This window comes from Oryx dammah, unplaced genomic scaffold, assembly GCF_014754425.2.
Source record: "Oryx dammah isolate SB20612 unplaced genomic scaffold, SCBI_Odam_1.1 HiC_scaffold_25, whole genome shotgun sequence".
NCBI lineage: Eukaryota > Metazoa > Chordata > Mammalia > Artiodactyla > Bovidae > Oryx > Oryx dammah.
Window position 1 is genome coordinate 47,616,612 of NW_024070209.1, and position 15,412 is coordinate 47,632,023.

A 15,412-nucleotide genomic window follows, 5' to 3' on the forward strand; every position below is an offset into this window, starting at 1 on the left:
AGAATCAACAAGGTATAGAAAACTGGCTTCTCTATGAATTTCCTTTTTTCATAGAGATGATTATTTTCGACACTACAGTTTTAAAACTTCTAATCTAATAATTTCATTTTCTTTTGTAAACTCTTGAATTATAAAGGGTCAGAAGAGAGACAAAGTTCTTAGAATCATTTAGCTAGTTACCATTTGTTTTTTCGGTTAATTCTCACTTCTAAAGGTAGTTAATCAGTGGTGTTTCTTTACAAAAATGTGACAGGAGTTTCCACTTGGCTGGGGAGGAACTTGTTTCCATGTGAGCACTGTAATACCCATTCAGAAATCACTACAGCATCGAATTTCTGTACTTTTAAGACGACTTCCTGGTGTAAACTCTTACACCCGTTAACACTGATGAAATGTGTGTTGACTCTGCAACCAGAGAATAATGCCAATAAACTGAGTCAAAACATTATATGAATACTTTAATGCAAAATGCTTAACACTTAAAATTAGCAAAGCTTCAATTTAAATTAAAACTCCATTTAACTAAAGATGGTTAACCCCAAGAATTGTACAGTAGTTGACTTCTGCTATATAATGCCAGTCCTAATGCAATACAGTATAAGAACTGCACTGTTGGTCGTCGCTTCCTCCACTGTTCTTCTGAACCCTAAGGGCTGGGGGCGAGGGTACTCAGACAGACGCAACAAAACAACCCAAATCCACTGCGTGGTGGTTCCTAAGAGTTATAATCCATTTGAATAAACTGTCCAACCACGCAGCTGGGGAGTAACTGCAGATGTTGTTCCAAAACTGAGAAGGGGTTCTGTTTTTACAGTTGGGTAGAAGCTCTGCACTAGGTGAGAAGTCACAGTTTTAAAGGATGCATGTTCTGTAAATAGTTACTACATATACACATTTAGTGTCTGTAAACACTAGAAATATACATTAGACAGAGTACCCCTTACCAGGTGGGTACAGTTTAAAAAAGAAGATGAGGTAACATGAGTCTCAAAGTCCACAGGAATCCTGCCTGAAGAGTTTGAACAGCTGCCAATAATTCACTTCCAATGTGCAGGGGTAAGGCGCCTCTGGGACCCTCAGGGTTTGCCAAAACTGGATTCACTGGCTTTCAGCATAGCAACCGCATCTTTTACTGCATGGTAGATAACATTCTTCACCTGATCGAAATGAGAGAAAATATGGTCAGTTTAGCATTAAATCTAAAATCTGTCCACTGAGGATAAACTTTCCCCCTACCAATTTCATTACCATGCTCTCGGAATTTAAGACTCAAAATTCAATATGAAATGTTAATAATACCTGAAAGGCCCCTGGGATCCTTGAGGCTTTTATACAGATTTTAAACCCATGCCTCCTTTGAAGAAATGAAAAGCTCATTCTCCCTCTTCCATAGGTGTTGATCCTGTGTGGCCCTGCCCTCATTGAGTGCAGAGAGAAGCAAGTCCCAGGGTACAGCTCTCTTTTTCAGGGTTTATGTATGTCCCTAGTTTTCTAAACGAAATCACATGTTTTAGATAATTCACTACTGCAAGCCTCTAAACCAAAGTGAGATTCCCTTTGCCTAAGTAGATAGTAGAACCAGCCAGTTCATCAACTCACTGTTACCTAGTGTGATATGGCCAAGTTCATGGACGATTTTTTTTTGTTGACAGGAAATAAGGATTTATTGGTGGGCATGAATAAGCAGGGAACAGCACCAAGGCTCTCCTGAGTGCAGGGCCCGCCATTTGTCTAAGGGCCCAAGATTAAGGATGTATTTGACTCCACAGTGATCTGGGATGAGCTGCTTTTCTGCAACCATGTTTTCAAATTCATCTGCATTAAACTTAGTAAATCCCCATTTCTTGGAGATGTGGATGGATCTTCTGGTGGCCAGGGAATTTGAACTTGGTCCTGAGGAGGGCTTCAATCATATGCTCCTTGTTCTACAGCTTGGTATGGATGGATATACACTGATAAAGGGCCATGAAGCCAGAGTCAGAGAATGCCCGGGATCACAGCTATTTTTACCTGTAATTTATCTTCGTGGTTTGTATGAGTCTGGGACAAATAGCGGAATTCCTGAGTAAGCCAGAAGCAGTGCTTAACATGTTCCGGAGAAACAAAATCTTCAGCCACCTTGATACAGCTATATAAGTTATGAACCTGGAAAACAAGAAGCCACACCAGTAACACAAGCCACATTAAGAGTGTATGGAGAATAAAAAATACAACAATGGTTCTTGCCTGATGTGGCGCTCCTGCTGGGATAAATACCACATCTCCAAGAAACTGCACAATAGCCCAGCCTTGAACCCCATACTCTTGATGCAAACGCTTCCTCAGTGATCGGTCTAAATACCAGCTCTGATCATGAATGGGATCGTGGTCGGCGGGGTTTTCTTGACCTTGCTCTTCTGACACCTAGAATACATTCCAAAGGTTATGAAACTGAGTTACGTGCTAGCGCTCCAGGAGGGCATTTGGCCCCCTGAACAATGTGGACGGTCAGTAAACATCAGGCCTTCTTCAACATAAGCCCTGGATGGCAGAAAGAGAAAATAGTACTCAAAGACAATAACTGAATGAATCAAGAGGAGACTGAAAGAAAATGTGGGTTCCTTTGTCATTTCCTATAAACCACGACTGGCAGTCTGCATTATTTTTGTAAATACTGTGTTTGGACAATGTTTTGGCCTAGACTTTTGAATGTAAATAGACATAAGCTCCTCAAAAATAGATTTATTGCTCTGCAGTTGTTAAAAACCTCTAATTCACTAACAATTTGAGTTATGAAACAGTCCCAAAGATGGCTACAGATGAAACTTGTTTATTCTAGACCAGTATTGGGCAGCACAGACTCAGGGTGACACTATCAAAGGAACAACACGGTGACCAGCAGGTCCTCTGGAAGACCCAAGTTATCCTTAGCAAAAGATATCCTGATTGAGGCAAACACTGGTTATGGATCTAACTTGGCACAAGGCTAGGACCATGCATATCCACTCCTCATGAACAAATGAAGAGTACCAGCCATAAATATCTGTGCTAAAACTAGCAGCCTCAGTGGCAAACAGGTTAAAAATTGAACATGCCCATCTGTGTCTAGAACTAAGGATTCCACACAGAACCCTTGCCGAATAACCTAACTACTGGAATCCTGGGATCTTCAAAGTCCCTGTATACCTCTCCCGTGACCCTTCATAAGTTGATGGCCACCAGTAGGATGTGAGGTCTCCCTGACCTACTACCTCATGAGGGTGGACCAAACCAACAGAGACCTGAGTAACTCACTTGAACACAGCTATCAAGGGTGAAGAAATGATACATGGATTTCTGAAGCGCTTAGGTTTTTAGGGCTGTAAAAATAGATACTATGTGATGATCAGAGGAACTACCATGAAGGTGAAGGCAGAGCACAAAACCCTCCAAATTCACTGGAACATAAAACACAGACATGAGAAACAAGTTCCCCCCCTTTCAAAGATGTGAGCCTAATTATCTAGAAACCGATGATCCTTAGAAACCAGCTTTAGCCTACCCAATCTGAGATGCACAGGTTTAACATTTGAGGTTGTGATTATTCGTCAGTGACCCAGTCAGGTCTCGACATGTAGTCATTAGTAATACTGCCGTTCTGCACGTTTCTCTCTTCACATGCCACAGGGGAAGGAGCACACCTTTTTAAGAAATTCTCGTATCTTCTCTGTGTCCTTCGCAGCATATATGTGCCAGAGAGCTCCTGGCTTCTCTTTTCCTTCAATAAATCGCTTTATTGTGAGTTCATCAGAATCTCCATCTTGGATAGTTTTAAGGACTTCTGGAGCAAGAGAAGGCAGGTATCAGATCACACATGTTCCAGCTCAGAGAGTAAGCCCCACTCTTTTTATGCTTAGGATCCTACCTTCTTCTTGGTCACACTGTCCTTTGGGAATTCCCACATAGACCATGACATTAGCTGCATCAGATACATCTAGGTGAAGATTTGTTGTTCCATATTTCCGATCTTCTGGAGTAATTAATCCTGCAGGCAGAAAAGCCTGAAATTTACTGAAATAGCACAGGCTGCCACAGTCTTTCCCACTCCCTGGACTACTTGGCCACAAAATTTAAAATCTACCTTTCTAAGCATGGAAGAGTAACAGAACAATATTCAATATTAAGTTATTTTATCCTTTCAACTTTGAATAAATATTAAACGTTTACTTTTGTAAGAATAAAAAAACAAGTCCTAATACTAGTTTCTGGTGCTAAGCAAAATATCTGAAAATCTGGATGAAATTTAAATAAAATATGGATAAAAAAAAAAAAGACAAAAGAGCTTTTTAAAAATGAGCCAATATGCTGGCAAGAAAAGAAAGTCAACACTAGAAAGTAGGACTCGGGAAGGTAAAGTGGACCACTGAGGCTAGGATTTGCCAAAAGGATGTGTGCTCAACCAGGCGAGCTCAAGCTTTCAAGCTTTGGTTGTCACAGCTGAGGACCCTGGGGTAAGACATAAGATGGGGATTCTAACAGAACACCTCCCTACCCCCGCCCCAAACACACACAGAAAGCTAGGACCTCAAATGACTATGTACTCAGTCTCACTTGGATCCCTCAACTAGGGAAGAGGTTGAGCCAGGCAGGGGCTTCTTAGGTGGCACTATTGGTAAAGAACCCGCCTGCTGATGCTGCAGACATAGAGTCCCAGGTTCGATCCCTGGGTCAGGTAGATCCCCTAGAGGAGGACATGGCAACCCACTCCAGTATTCTTGCCTGGAGAGTCCCATGGACAGAGAAGCCTGGCAGGCTATAGACCACGGCATCACACAGAGTCGGACACAACTGAAGCGACTTAGCACGCACATACGAGCCAGAGCACGAAGGCCATGCTGGTGCTCATAACCTGAGACTCTAGTCTCCTCCCCCAGGAGAAAGCCTATTTGCTCAGCATTCACCTTGAGGCTCATCAAGCCTTGCAGTTACCTTGGATCCCCATCCTGACATGAGGACACTGCTTCTTGACTGGGCACAGAGCCAAGCATGGCTTGGCATGGGCAAGCCAAGGCTGTTTTCTAACCCGCCAGGCCCTGCAACTTAAGCCCTGTCTTGTTTGGAGGCCAAGGAATTTCTCTCTGGCTCGCAGGAGCCTGTGGTTTAGGAGCAGCCATACACACAGGAGCCAACACCTTATCATTTCAACCTGGGATCATGGCTCTAGGGCTCAGCTGCAGTTTCCCTTCTTTCCAGTGTGCTGAAACACCAGCCCCAGGAGTGAGTAAAGGATTAGATATTGGACAAAATCATAGGATATATGAGATTTTCTTTAAAAGAGTAAAGGAAAAAGTATGAAGAGGGGAAATAGGAAACAACTATGGAAAAAAAGTCAGAGCTGTTGTAACTGGGAGACGAGTACATGGGAAGTCACTGTCCTAGATTCAGGTTTTCAGTGCATTTAATTTTTTATAGTAAAAAGCAAACAAGTATAATTTGAGAAGAAAAAAAGCAGTGATAGGCGGCAACTGAATTAAATGAATAGTTATTAATGACAACATGGAGGAATATCCCTAAGTCTGATTCCATTCATAGAAAGTTCAAAAGTAGGTTAAATACTGAAAGAACATTCTGCAGTAATACAAATATATGGTAAAATTATAAATGTAAGGAACTAATAAGCACAAATGTCAGCATGTGGCTAACACTGGGAGCAGAAGGAAGCAGATGGAGCTGGGAGGAGCGAGAAAAGGTGAACATGTCTCAGAAAGACATCAGAAGCTGCTTGCTGGTTTGGCCAGTGGATCCAAAAACAATGGTCCCAGGGAAAGGATTCCCATCAAATAGAAAATCCTGAAACAAAACACGCCATGGACTTGCACGCAAAGCACATAAGCAGACACAGTAGGGGCTGCTAGGTGACAGACCACTGGGGCTGGAGACTGGTTCAAGCCTGGAAATCAGGAGACTTAAGACCTAGTCCCAGACCTGTAACTAGACGCCCTTTGGGTCTCCTAGTCAGGTCAATATCCCCTCTATCATCCTCAAGTCCTGGTCCCTATTTGTAAAACTGCTGGTGGTGGTGAAGCTGGAAAGAGGCTGACTTGTGATCTTTCCAAAGAGCCTTTCACTCTACTTTGTCTCATGGAGGAGTCACCCAACTTTTGAAAAATGACTGCTCATTTAGTGAGGTTTATCATGAAGTGGAAGATGTTTGAAAGTGAACACGTTTTCATTATTTCCACTCCTAACTGGTTACTCTGAATGGGAACAATTTTGATACAAAAAGCTATTTATAGAGTGACACTGCCATCTATCAACTGGATCTAGGAGGGAAAGACCTCTATCAAGCTATTTAAACCAAATAAATAGACTATTTATATTAAAAACATCTCAGGTAACCACTTCTACCTTATACAGCTTTCTACTTTCTATTAGACCTGGATAATCATGACATAACATTACACCGTTTGCTTTAGTAGAAAAATGCTTCCATTCATGTAAATTAGTGGTGACTCCTCACTGTGAACAGAGCACACCCGGCAACCCCAGCCGTCCAGCTGCTCTGGAGGGCTCAGGGGAAGGCAGCACGGCTGCAGAACAGGCTGCTGCCCCACAGCACAGGCAGAGCTCTCTGAACTGAGACCTGAAGAGCACGGGGAAATGGGCATGGGCAAGGGGACTACTGCCAGCTGTGCCCTCTCCCCCAGACCACCTCTCAGCCCACCCTGGCGGAACTATCTTGGGCACCTGGACTGTGGGAACTCCCCCAATAAAGGCCTCTCTGGGAATGTTCCCTGGCCTCACTCCAGGTGGTTCCCGGGCTGACTCCACTGTAAGAAAAGAACTGGGGGCTGAGGTCCAAACCCTCACTCCCGCGACCCCAGTGGTATCTGGAGAACATGCCAAAGATGTCAAAGAGGGTCTGCCACCCTCGAGTCTCAGATACTGCAGTTGGGATTATGTGAAGAAGGAAAAACAATGAAATACAAATTCAAAGAGTACGTTTAATACTAACTTAAATAACTGAATACTACCCACCAGCACGGAAAACTGCATTTAAGTGCAGCTGATGTTAAAACAGTTGAAATTCTAACAGACTGATCTAAACATCCAGCAACATTAAAACAATGAATAAACTGACCATTAAATGAGGTACCATGCAACCATCAAAAATGATCATACCAAAAACCACTGAGCAACACGTAAAACTCTTCTTATATAATATTAAGTGTAAGAGAAAATTTTTATTAAAAAATGGCATATGCCCTACAACTGCAACTAAGAAAGGGAAATATACATACATGTGGCCAAGGAATCAAAGGAAATATGCAATAATGAAGACCACTGCTATGTGAAGGGGTAGGATTACAGACATCTCTCCCTCCCCCCAAACCAATGTTACAAATATTTTAATGTGTTTTACTTCTGTAATAATCTTTTCAAGTTAGCCATTTCTTTCTTACCATAAGCATTATACATCTTGGGACCCAGATCTGGCCTAACAAAGTAGTTTGGCAGTCGTGAGGCCAAGTTTAGTTTGCCGTCTCTCCTTGTGTACTCAGGCAGTGGAATGTTGGCCATCAGATCATCAAACCTAGAACAAGAAGACAGTGGACTTGCAAAATAAGCTTGCATTTCTAATCACCTATATGTGGAATCTATATATGACACGAATGAACCTATCTGTGAAGCAGAATCAGAGACACAGAGAGACTGGTGGTTGCCAAGGCAGAGGTGGGCAGGAGAGAGTTGAATTGGGAGTTTGGGATTAGCAGACACAAACTGGTAAATATAGAACAGATAAATAACAAGGTCCTTCTGTATAGCACAGGGAACCATATTTAATATCCTATGATAAACCACAATGAAAAAGAATATGAAAAAGAATGGGTGTGTATATATATACATACATATAACTGAGTCACTTTTCTGTACAGTAGAATAACAACACTGTAATTCAACTGTACTTCAACATAAATGAAAAAAACATTTAAGGTTAGAATTGCAGTGCTTATGAACAAAGTATTCTTTCTCTCCTACAGCACACATATATATCAAAAGATCTGAGTAAAAACTTCCTGATATGAAGTAACACTAAGGAATATATAATTCCTTAGTTCTGAAACTCCAGTACTTTGGCCACCTCATGCGACGAGTTGACTCATTGAAAAAGACTGATGCTGGGAGGGATTGGGGTCAGGAGGAAAAGGGGACAGAGGATGAGATGGCTGGATGGCATCACCAAACTCAATGGATGTGAGTTTGAGTGAACTCTGGGAGATGGTGATGGACACGGAGGCCTGGCGTGCTGCGATTCATGGGGTCGCAGAGAGTCGGACACGACTGAGCGACTGAACTGCACTGAGGACTCAAGGTTCAAGCGCAAATCAGGAAAATGGATTGAGCAATTCCACTGTCTTGTCTAAAGCAATGTCATTCTCTTCTACCCAACCCTAACATTCCTGATCTCACTCCTGCCTACAAATGAGTGCATGCCTGCCTGAGTCAGCCTTTTCTCTGGCGGAGCACCACAGTGTGGAAACACAGACGGTTTTCATTAGTGAGCCAGATTTAAAAGTCAGTAACTTCTTCATCTCACCAGCATCATCATCTCTTAAGAAAAGGACCATCTCTCCCTTTCCCCATAATCGTACCTGGAGGGCATCATATCTCTAAAATCTTCTCCTGGTGGCCAGTCCTTAAGTTTCAACACCATTGGCTCTTTTTCATTTTTCAAGCGGTCTGAAAAATAACCAGAAATTACTGAATTGTTACTATTTATAACTCGGAAATAGATAAAAATCAATGGCAAAATTAGCACCTTATATCTTAACAATGCAAATAAAATGTATCTGTCTCTGCAAAATCTTTATAACTTGACACATTTGGTTCAGTTCAGTTGCTCAGTCATGTCCAACTCTTTGCGACCCCATGGACTGCAGCACGCCAGCTTCCCTGTCCATCACCAACTCCCACAGCTTGCTCAAACTCATGTCTATCGAGTTGGTGATGCCATCCATCATCTCATCCTCTGTCGTCCCCTTCTCCTCCTGCCTTTGATCTTTCCCAGCATCAGGGTCTTTTCTAAAGAGTTGGCTTTTCACATCAAGTGGCTGAAGTATTGGAGCTTTAGCATCAGTCTTCCAATGACTATTCAGGACTGATTTCTTTTAAGATTGACTGGTTTGATCTCTTGTAGTCCAAGGGACTCTCAAGAGTCTTCTCCATCTGAACAGTTCAAAACCATCAATTCTGCAGCTCTTAGCCTTCTTTATGGTCCAATTCTCACATCCATACATGACTACTGGAAAAACCATAGCTTTGATTCTATGGACCTTTGTCAGCAAAGTATTATCTCTGCTTTTAAGATGATGTCTAGGTTGGACATAGCTTTTCTTCCAAGGAACAAGTGTCATAATTTCAAGGCTGCAGTCACCATCTACAGTGATTTTGGAGCCCAAGAAAATAAAGTGCGTCACTCTTTCCATTGTTTCATCTATTTGCCATGAAGTGATGGGATCAGATGCCATGATCTTAGTTTTTTGAATGTTGTGATTAAGCCAGCTGTTTCACTCTCCTCTTTCACCAAGAGGTCTTTTCCTTTTTTTCCTCTTTCTTTCCCCTCCCATTTCATCAAGAGGTTCTCTAGTTCCTCTTTGCTTTCTACCATTAGGGTGGTGTCATCTGCATATGTGAGGTTATTGATTTTTCTCCCAGCAACCTTGATTCCAGCTTGTGCTTCATCCAGTCCAGTGTTTCTCATGATGTACTCTGCATGTAAGTTAACTAAGCAGGGATGACAATATACAGCTTTTGATGTACTCCTTTGCCAATCTAGAGCCAGTCTGTTGTTCCATGTCTAGTTCTAACTGTTGCTTCCTGACCTGCATATAGGTTTCTCAAGAGGCAGGTCAGGTGGTCTGATATGCCCATCTCTTTCAGAATTTTCCCCAGTTTGTTGTGATCCACACAGTCAAAGGCTTTAGCATAGTCAATGAAGTAGATGTTTTTTCTGTAATTCTCTTGCTTTTTCTATGATCCAACAAATGTTGGCAATTTGATCTCTGGTTCCTCTGCCTTTTATAAATCCAGCTTGAACACCTGGAAGTTCTCAGTTCACATACTGTTGAAGCCTGGCTTGGAGAATTTTGAGGATTACTTTTGTTTGCGTGTGAGAGGAGTGCAATTGTGCAGTAGTTTGAGCATTCTTTGGCATTGCCTTTCTTTGGGTTTGGAATGAAAACTGACCTGTTTTCCAGCCCTGTGGCCACTGCTGAGTTTTCCAAATTTGCTGGCATATTGAGTGCAGTGCTTTCACAGCATCATCTTTTAGGATTCGAAATAGCTCAGCTGGAATTCCATCATCTCCATTAGCTTTGTTCACAGTGATACTTCCTAAGGCCCACTTATCTTTGCACTCCAGGATGTCTGGCTCTTGGTGAGTGATCACTCCATTGTGGTTATCCGGGTCATTAAGATCTTTTTTGTAGAGTACTTCTGTGTATTCTTGCCACCTCTTCTTAATATTTTCTGCTTCTGTTCCATTCTGTCCTTTATTGTGCCCATCTTTGCATGAAATGGTTCCTTGGTATCTCTAATTTTCTTGAAGAGATCTCCAGTCTTTCCCATTCTATTGTTTTCCTCTATTTCTTTGCACTGATCACTTAGGAAGGCTTTCTTATCTTTCTTTCCTTGCTAGTCTTTGGAACTGTACATTCAGATGGATATATCTTTCCTTTTCTCCTTTGCCTTTCACCTCTCTTCTGATATACAAATATTAACTTTAACATTCACATCCTGCAAATGACCAACCATTTTATTTATTCAGTGTCAAGAAATCCATTATACCCAGCAAGGGGTAGTAAAATAAAGATCACTGAGTAATTTGTCTTAGAGCCCTGTCTTCTCCGGATTCTCTTTGAGAGCCCTGTCTCAAACTGCTTATTTGAGATTTTAGCTGCTCCCTTTTGTCCATGTTACATAGGTAGTGTTTTGATAGATCCAGTCTCCTCCTATACAGTATTCCAGAAGAAGTAAGCAGCTTCCCAAATAACAAACAGCAGAGCACTTTAACAATCAAAGGTCACAGATGTCTAGAAACCCCAGTTTTCTGAGGCCAGCATGAAATAGAAATGACTTATTTTGCTCAGAGAGACTGAAACAACCTATGTTCTGTCCAGAGACAGTGGGCCCACTCTCCTCACCCTCCAGCCACCCCCTACCCCCCATCTTCTGGATGATACATAGAGGGTTTAGTCAGACTATTTTCCTATAATAAACAATTAACCATTGCAGGTCACATCAAGGAACCAAGAACCTCTAATTGAAAAAGACACACTGAAATTACGATTTATAGCCATGACTCATTATGATTAACAGCAATGATAACTATTATTTCACACCTCTTACTGTGTTCTAGTCTCTGCTGAGTGTTTTAAATCCATTTAGTTCTTACAACTCAATCCAATATCCCAGTGACTTCTGGCAGTACGTAATATTCCTACTTTTGGATGAGGAAATTGACTGAGGTCAGTTGACTGAAAGATGACTGAAGTCATCCAGCTATTAAGTAGTAAGAACTGAAACTGGAACCCAGGTTTGACTTCAAACCCTATATTCTTGAGGACTAATGTTTGTATACAAGTGTTTGATGGTCAACCAAGCACTGTCCCATAATCTAACTTAAATAGGTACACAACAAACACAGGAAAATACAGGGTACAGTGTTTGCTCAGAACATCAGTGACATTTCAGTGTGGGTGGTGTGCTGGGGTCTGGCCAGAAGAATGATCAATATGGAAAAGGCAGGCTGCCATGGACTTTGGGCTGCCTTAACCATCTGCAGGCATGAGGAAGTGTGTGAGCCCTAGAAAAATGAAATAAGCAAGTTCACATACACAGCAAGTACATATCAAGAGTCAGGATCTGAACCCAGGCCTAACTGGAATGCACTGTGGTATGTGTGCCTCTATATCCCCTTTTGCCGGCAAAGATCCCTCCAGTCAAACACTATGGTTTCTCAAGTAGTCATATAAGAATGTGAGAGTTGGACCATAAAGAAAGTTGAGCACCAAAGAATTGATGCTTTTGAACTGTGGTGTTGGGAGAGGACTCTTGAGAGTCCCTTGGAATGCAAGATCAAACCAGTCAATCCTGAAGGAAACCAACCTTGAATATTCACTGGAAAGACTGATACTGAAGTTCCAATACTTTGGCCACTTGTTGTGAAGAATCAACTCACTGGAAAAGACCCTGATACAGGAAAGACTGAGGGCAGGAGGAGAAGGGGTCAACAGAGGATGAGACAGTTGGACAGCATCACTGACTCAATGGACCTGAGTTTGAGAAAACTCAGGGAAGACAGCAGAGGACAGAAGGGCCTGGCATGCTGCCGTCCATGGGGTCACAATAGTCGGACATGACTGAGCAACTGAATGACAAGATCACCTTTCAAAGGACCTGCTGCCCTCACAGCTTTGTGGTCAGCCTCAGCTGCAGAGAGCTGCCCTGCCAGGTCTTGCCCTTCCCATGGCCCAAGGGAGGTGAAGGGATACAGGCCCTGACTCTTCCTCACTTCAGCCCAGTCTGAGACCACGAGGGGCAATGCTCGCTCCAGAGCTCCCTGTCAGATGTGCCAAGGCTTCACTAACTCTACACTGCACCTGCCCCCTCTTTCATTTCATAGACTTTGATTCCCAGGTAAACATCTGACATCTGAAACTCCACCTTAACCTTCATGTGTGGAAACCTCCATTACACTCTACTTAAAGTCAGCTATACCTGGTTATAAAGTTTGTTCAAAGTGTGGGCCATAACCTGTACATGTGAGTAACAGACAAAAAGGAAGCAAGAGGTTACAAGGTGAAGGTATGCCTTAAAAGAATGAGAAATGAGCAAACTTGAATTGAGAGTCTACAAAACTAACTGGCCAAGCCCTCTCAGGGGGCGGGAGCCTGGAGACAGGTGCTGGGGCTCACAGAGCGCTCGTAAACACGTCACTAACTGGCCAGTCACATAAAGCACCCAGCCTCAGCACCAGACACACGGCCCCCTGACCAAGTGAGGAGGCAGTAACCAGGCTCAGCTGTGTGAAAAGGATTCATTCTCTGGCACTTTCAGCTCAGCTTGTCTTGTTAAACATATTGACAATCTTCTAGTTAAAGGGCAAAGCCACATAAAGCCACTGCCCTGGAGGCACAAGCCCTGGCTCTGTGTTCCCCGCCCCCCACCACTGGGCACATGTCTGTCACAGGACAGACACGGAGTAACCTGAAGAAAGGTGACTAATATCTCACTCTCAAAGGAACCACCAAGAGAATCTGCTTCTGTTCAAATGCACAGAATTTGTAAAAAGAAAGGGAGGAGGAGGTTAAGACAGGAATTTTAAACTCCAGTCTCACAGAAGATGCTGCTGCCCCCACTGAGGGAGAGCCAGCTCCTGCTGCTCCCGTGCGCCCCCCACCCCCCCACACCCTCAGCCCCTTAAAGGGCCTGTAATACGTACTCGGGACATCTTCAAAGCCATCCCAGAAGTCTCCTACTGTGGCTCCTGTGATGATTTCATTGGTTCTGCAGTTAACAAGATCGACTTCCTGGTTTCCAAACTCCCTCCTGAAGGACTCCGGTTTCCAGAGTTCAGTGTTCAGCTTGTGGTGCACTCCTGACACCATCACTGGCTAGGAGAGGAGAATGAAGACTTTGTTTGAACTCCCTCAGCCCTGTCCCGTCTCCCGAGGCCGCCCCTCCTCAAACAGTTGCTGATTTTTTTCTCTGAGGCTGGTCCTTAGGCTCAGCTCCCAAAATGATATCATGGTCCTCTGTGTTCCCACAGCATTTCGTGTCTTCGCTTACCTGCTACACACACTCCTTGCTCTCAAATTAACTAGCAAGCTTTGAAAAGGAAGGATCACACCTTCTGACTCAGATCCCACGACTCACAGAACAGCAATGCCACGGCTCAGGGCCAGGGACACGCAGGAGAGACAAAGGCAGCGAGAGTGCCCTGTCCGAGGCGGGTGTTGCCACTGGCCTGCAGCCTCTTGTCAATCAGCCAGGAACATGACCCTGAGATCGCCCAGTCTTTTGGTTACCCAAGATAGGCCAGAAGTCCTCATTTTCATGTGAAATAGCCTGACTAAAATATTAGCAACAAGTTCAACTTTTAAAAACCATTATGTAATCCTCAAAAAAACGAAACAAGACCTACTGTACAGCTCAAGGGAACCCTTTTCAGTGCTCTGTGGTGACCTAAATGGGAAGGAAATCTAAAAAAGCGGGGACATATTTATATGGCTATCCCGATGGCTCAGTGGCTAAGGATTTGTCTGCAATGCAGGAGATCTGGGTTTGATCCCTGGGTAGGGAAGATCCCCTGGAAAAGGAAACAGCAACACACTCCAGTATCCTTGCCTAACAAATCCTATGGACAGAGGAGCCTGGCAGGCTACAGTCCATGGGGTCACAAAGAGTTGAACATGACTAAGAGACTAAAACAGGAGTATTATAGCTGATTCACTCTCTGTTAGTACAGTAGAAACTAACACAACAATGGAAAGCAACTAAACTCCAATAAAAGTTACCTAAAATAAACAAAAAATCAAGCAAGTCATTATGTAATCCAAACAAAACATGTCAGTGGACTGTATTCAGTCTGTCATCATCATCATGACAGAATCGTGTTAATAAACAGGACTGAAAAACATTTTTTTGTTGTTAAATTCATACATTTTTCTATTTGGCAATTCCCAAGTCCTGGCCTTGTCCAAGAGCAAACTATTCCTTTAGCGAGGATTCTGTTTGGTCCGGAAAAGACAGAGATCCAGAAAACATAAACCAAAACAAGAAAGCAAAGAAGCAGGTCCACAAAGCCAAGTGTCATCGCCTAAACTATCAACCAAAACTTAAGATGGAACATCACTGCCCTTTAAAGCAGGCTCCCGCCTGAGAGACTACACACCAGTTCCAGGCTGACACTACATGGCTCAGGGCCACCTAGAACTGTCTTCGGCATAAGGTTATAATTCATGGAAGAGGGACGCCTTATTTTTATGCTATTTTGTCTAATCCCCCAAACTTCATTAGCCTCAGTCAAATACCCAATTCTCCAATTGACATTTATCGCACAAGAATCACTGAGCCCAGAGAGCACTCATCAAAATTCCAAAGATGGGGCTTTGGTGGTCCAGTGGTTAAGAATCTGCTGTGCAATGCAGAGGACACGGGTTCGATCCCTGGTCTGGGAAGATCCCACACGCTGTGGAGCCGCAAAGCCTGTGTGCCACGACTACTGAGTCTGAGCACTACAATACTGAAGCCTGTACTCTGCAACAAGGGAAGCCACTGCAATGAGAAGCCTGCACACAACATCAAAGAGTAGCCTCCACCTCTGCAATGAGAGAAAACCTGTGTGCAGCAATGAAGACCCATCACAGTCAAAAGCAATAAAATAAAAAAA

At 43.2% G+C, this 15,412-nt stretch overlaps 1 protein-coding gene across 2 annotated transcripts in view; it reads right to left on the reverse strand.

The window, feature by feature from the left end:
- Positions 1 to 433: 433 nt before the first annotated feature.
- The window catches only part of KDM3A (lysine demethylase 3A), a 56,382-nt gene continuing 41,403 nt past the window's right edge, over positions 434 to 15,412 (reverse strand). Inside the window, exons 19-26 of one of the 2 annotated variants that reach the window (XM_040224266.1) lie at positions 13,463 to 13,634; positions 8,613 to 8,700; positions 7,422 to 7,552; positions 3,884 to 4,003; positions 3,660 to 3,799; positions 2,227 to 2,403; positions 2,011 to 2,145; positions 434 to 1,157 (exon numbers count right to left, since the gene is read on the reverse strand). In XM_040224266.1, the coding sequence (XP_040080200.1) occupies positions 1,077 to 1,157; positions 2,011 to 2,145; positions 2,227 to 2,403; positions 3,660 to 3,799; positions 3,884 to 4,003; positions 7,422 to 7,552; positions 8,613 to 8,700; positions 13,463 to 13,634 (1,044 nt within the window). In that variant the 3' untranslated portion in view covers positions 434 to 1,076. The remainder of the gene's footprint in view (positions 1,158 to 2,010; positions 2,146 to 2,226; positions 2,404 to 3,659; positions 3,800 to 3,883; positions 4,004 to 7,421; positions 7,553 to 8,612; positions 8,701 to 13,462; positions 13,635 to 15,412) is intronic. The other variant, XM_040224267.1, reaches the window with a different exon arrangement.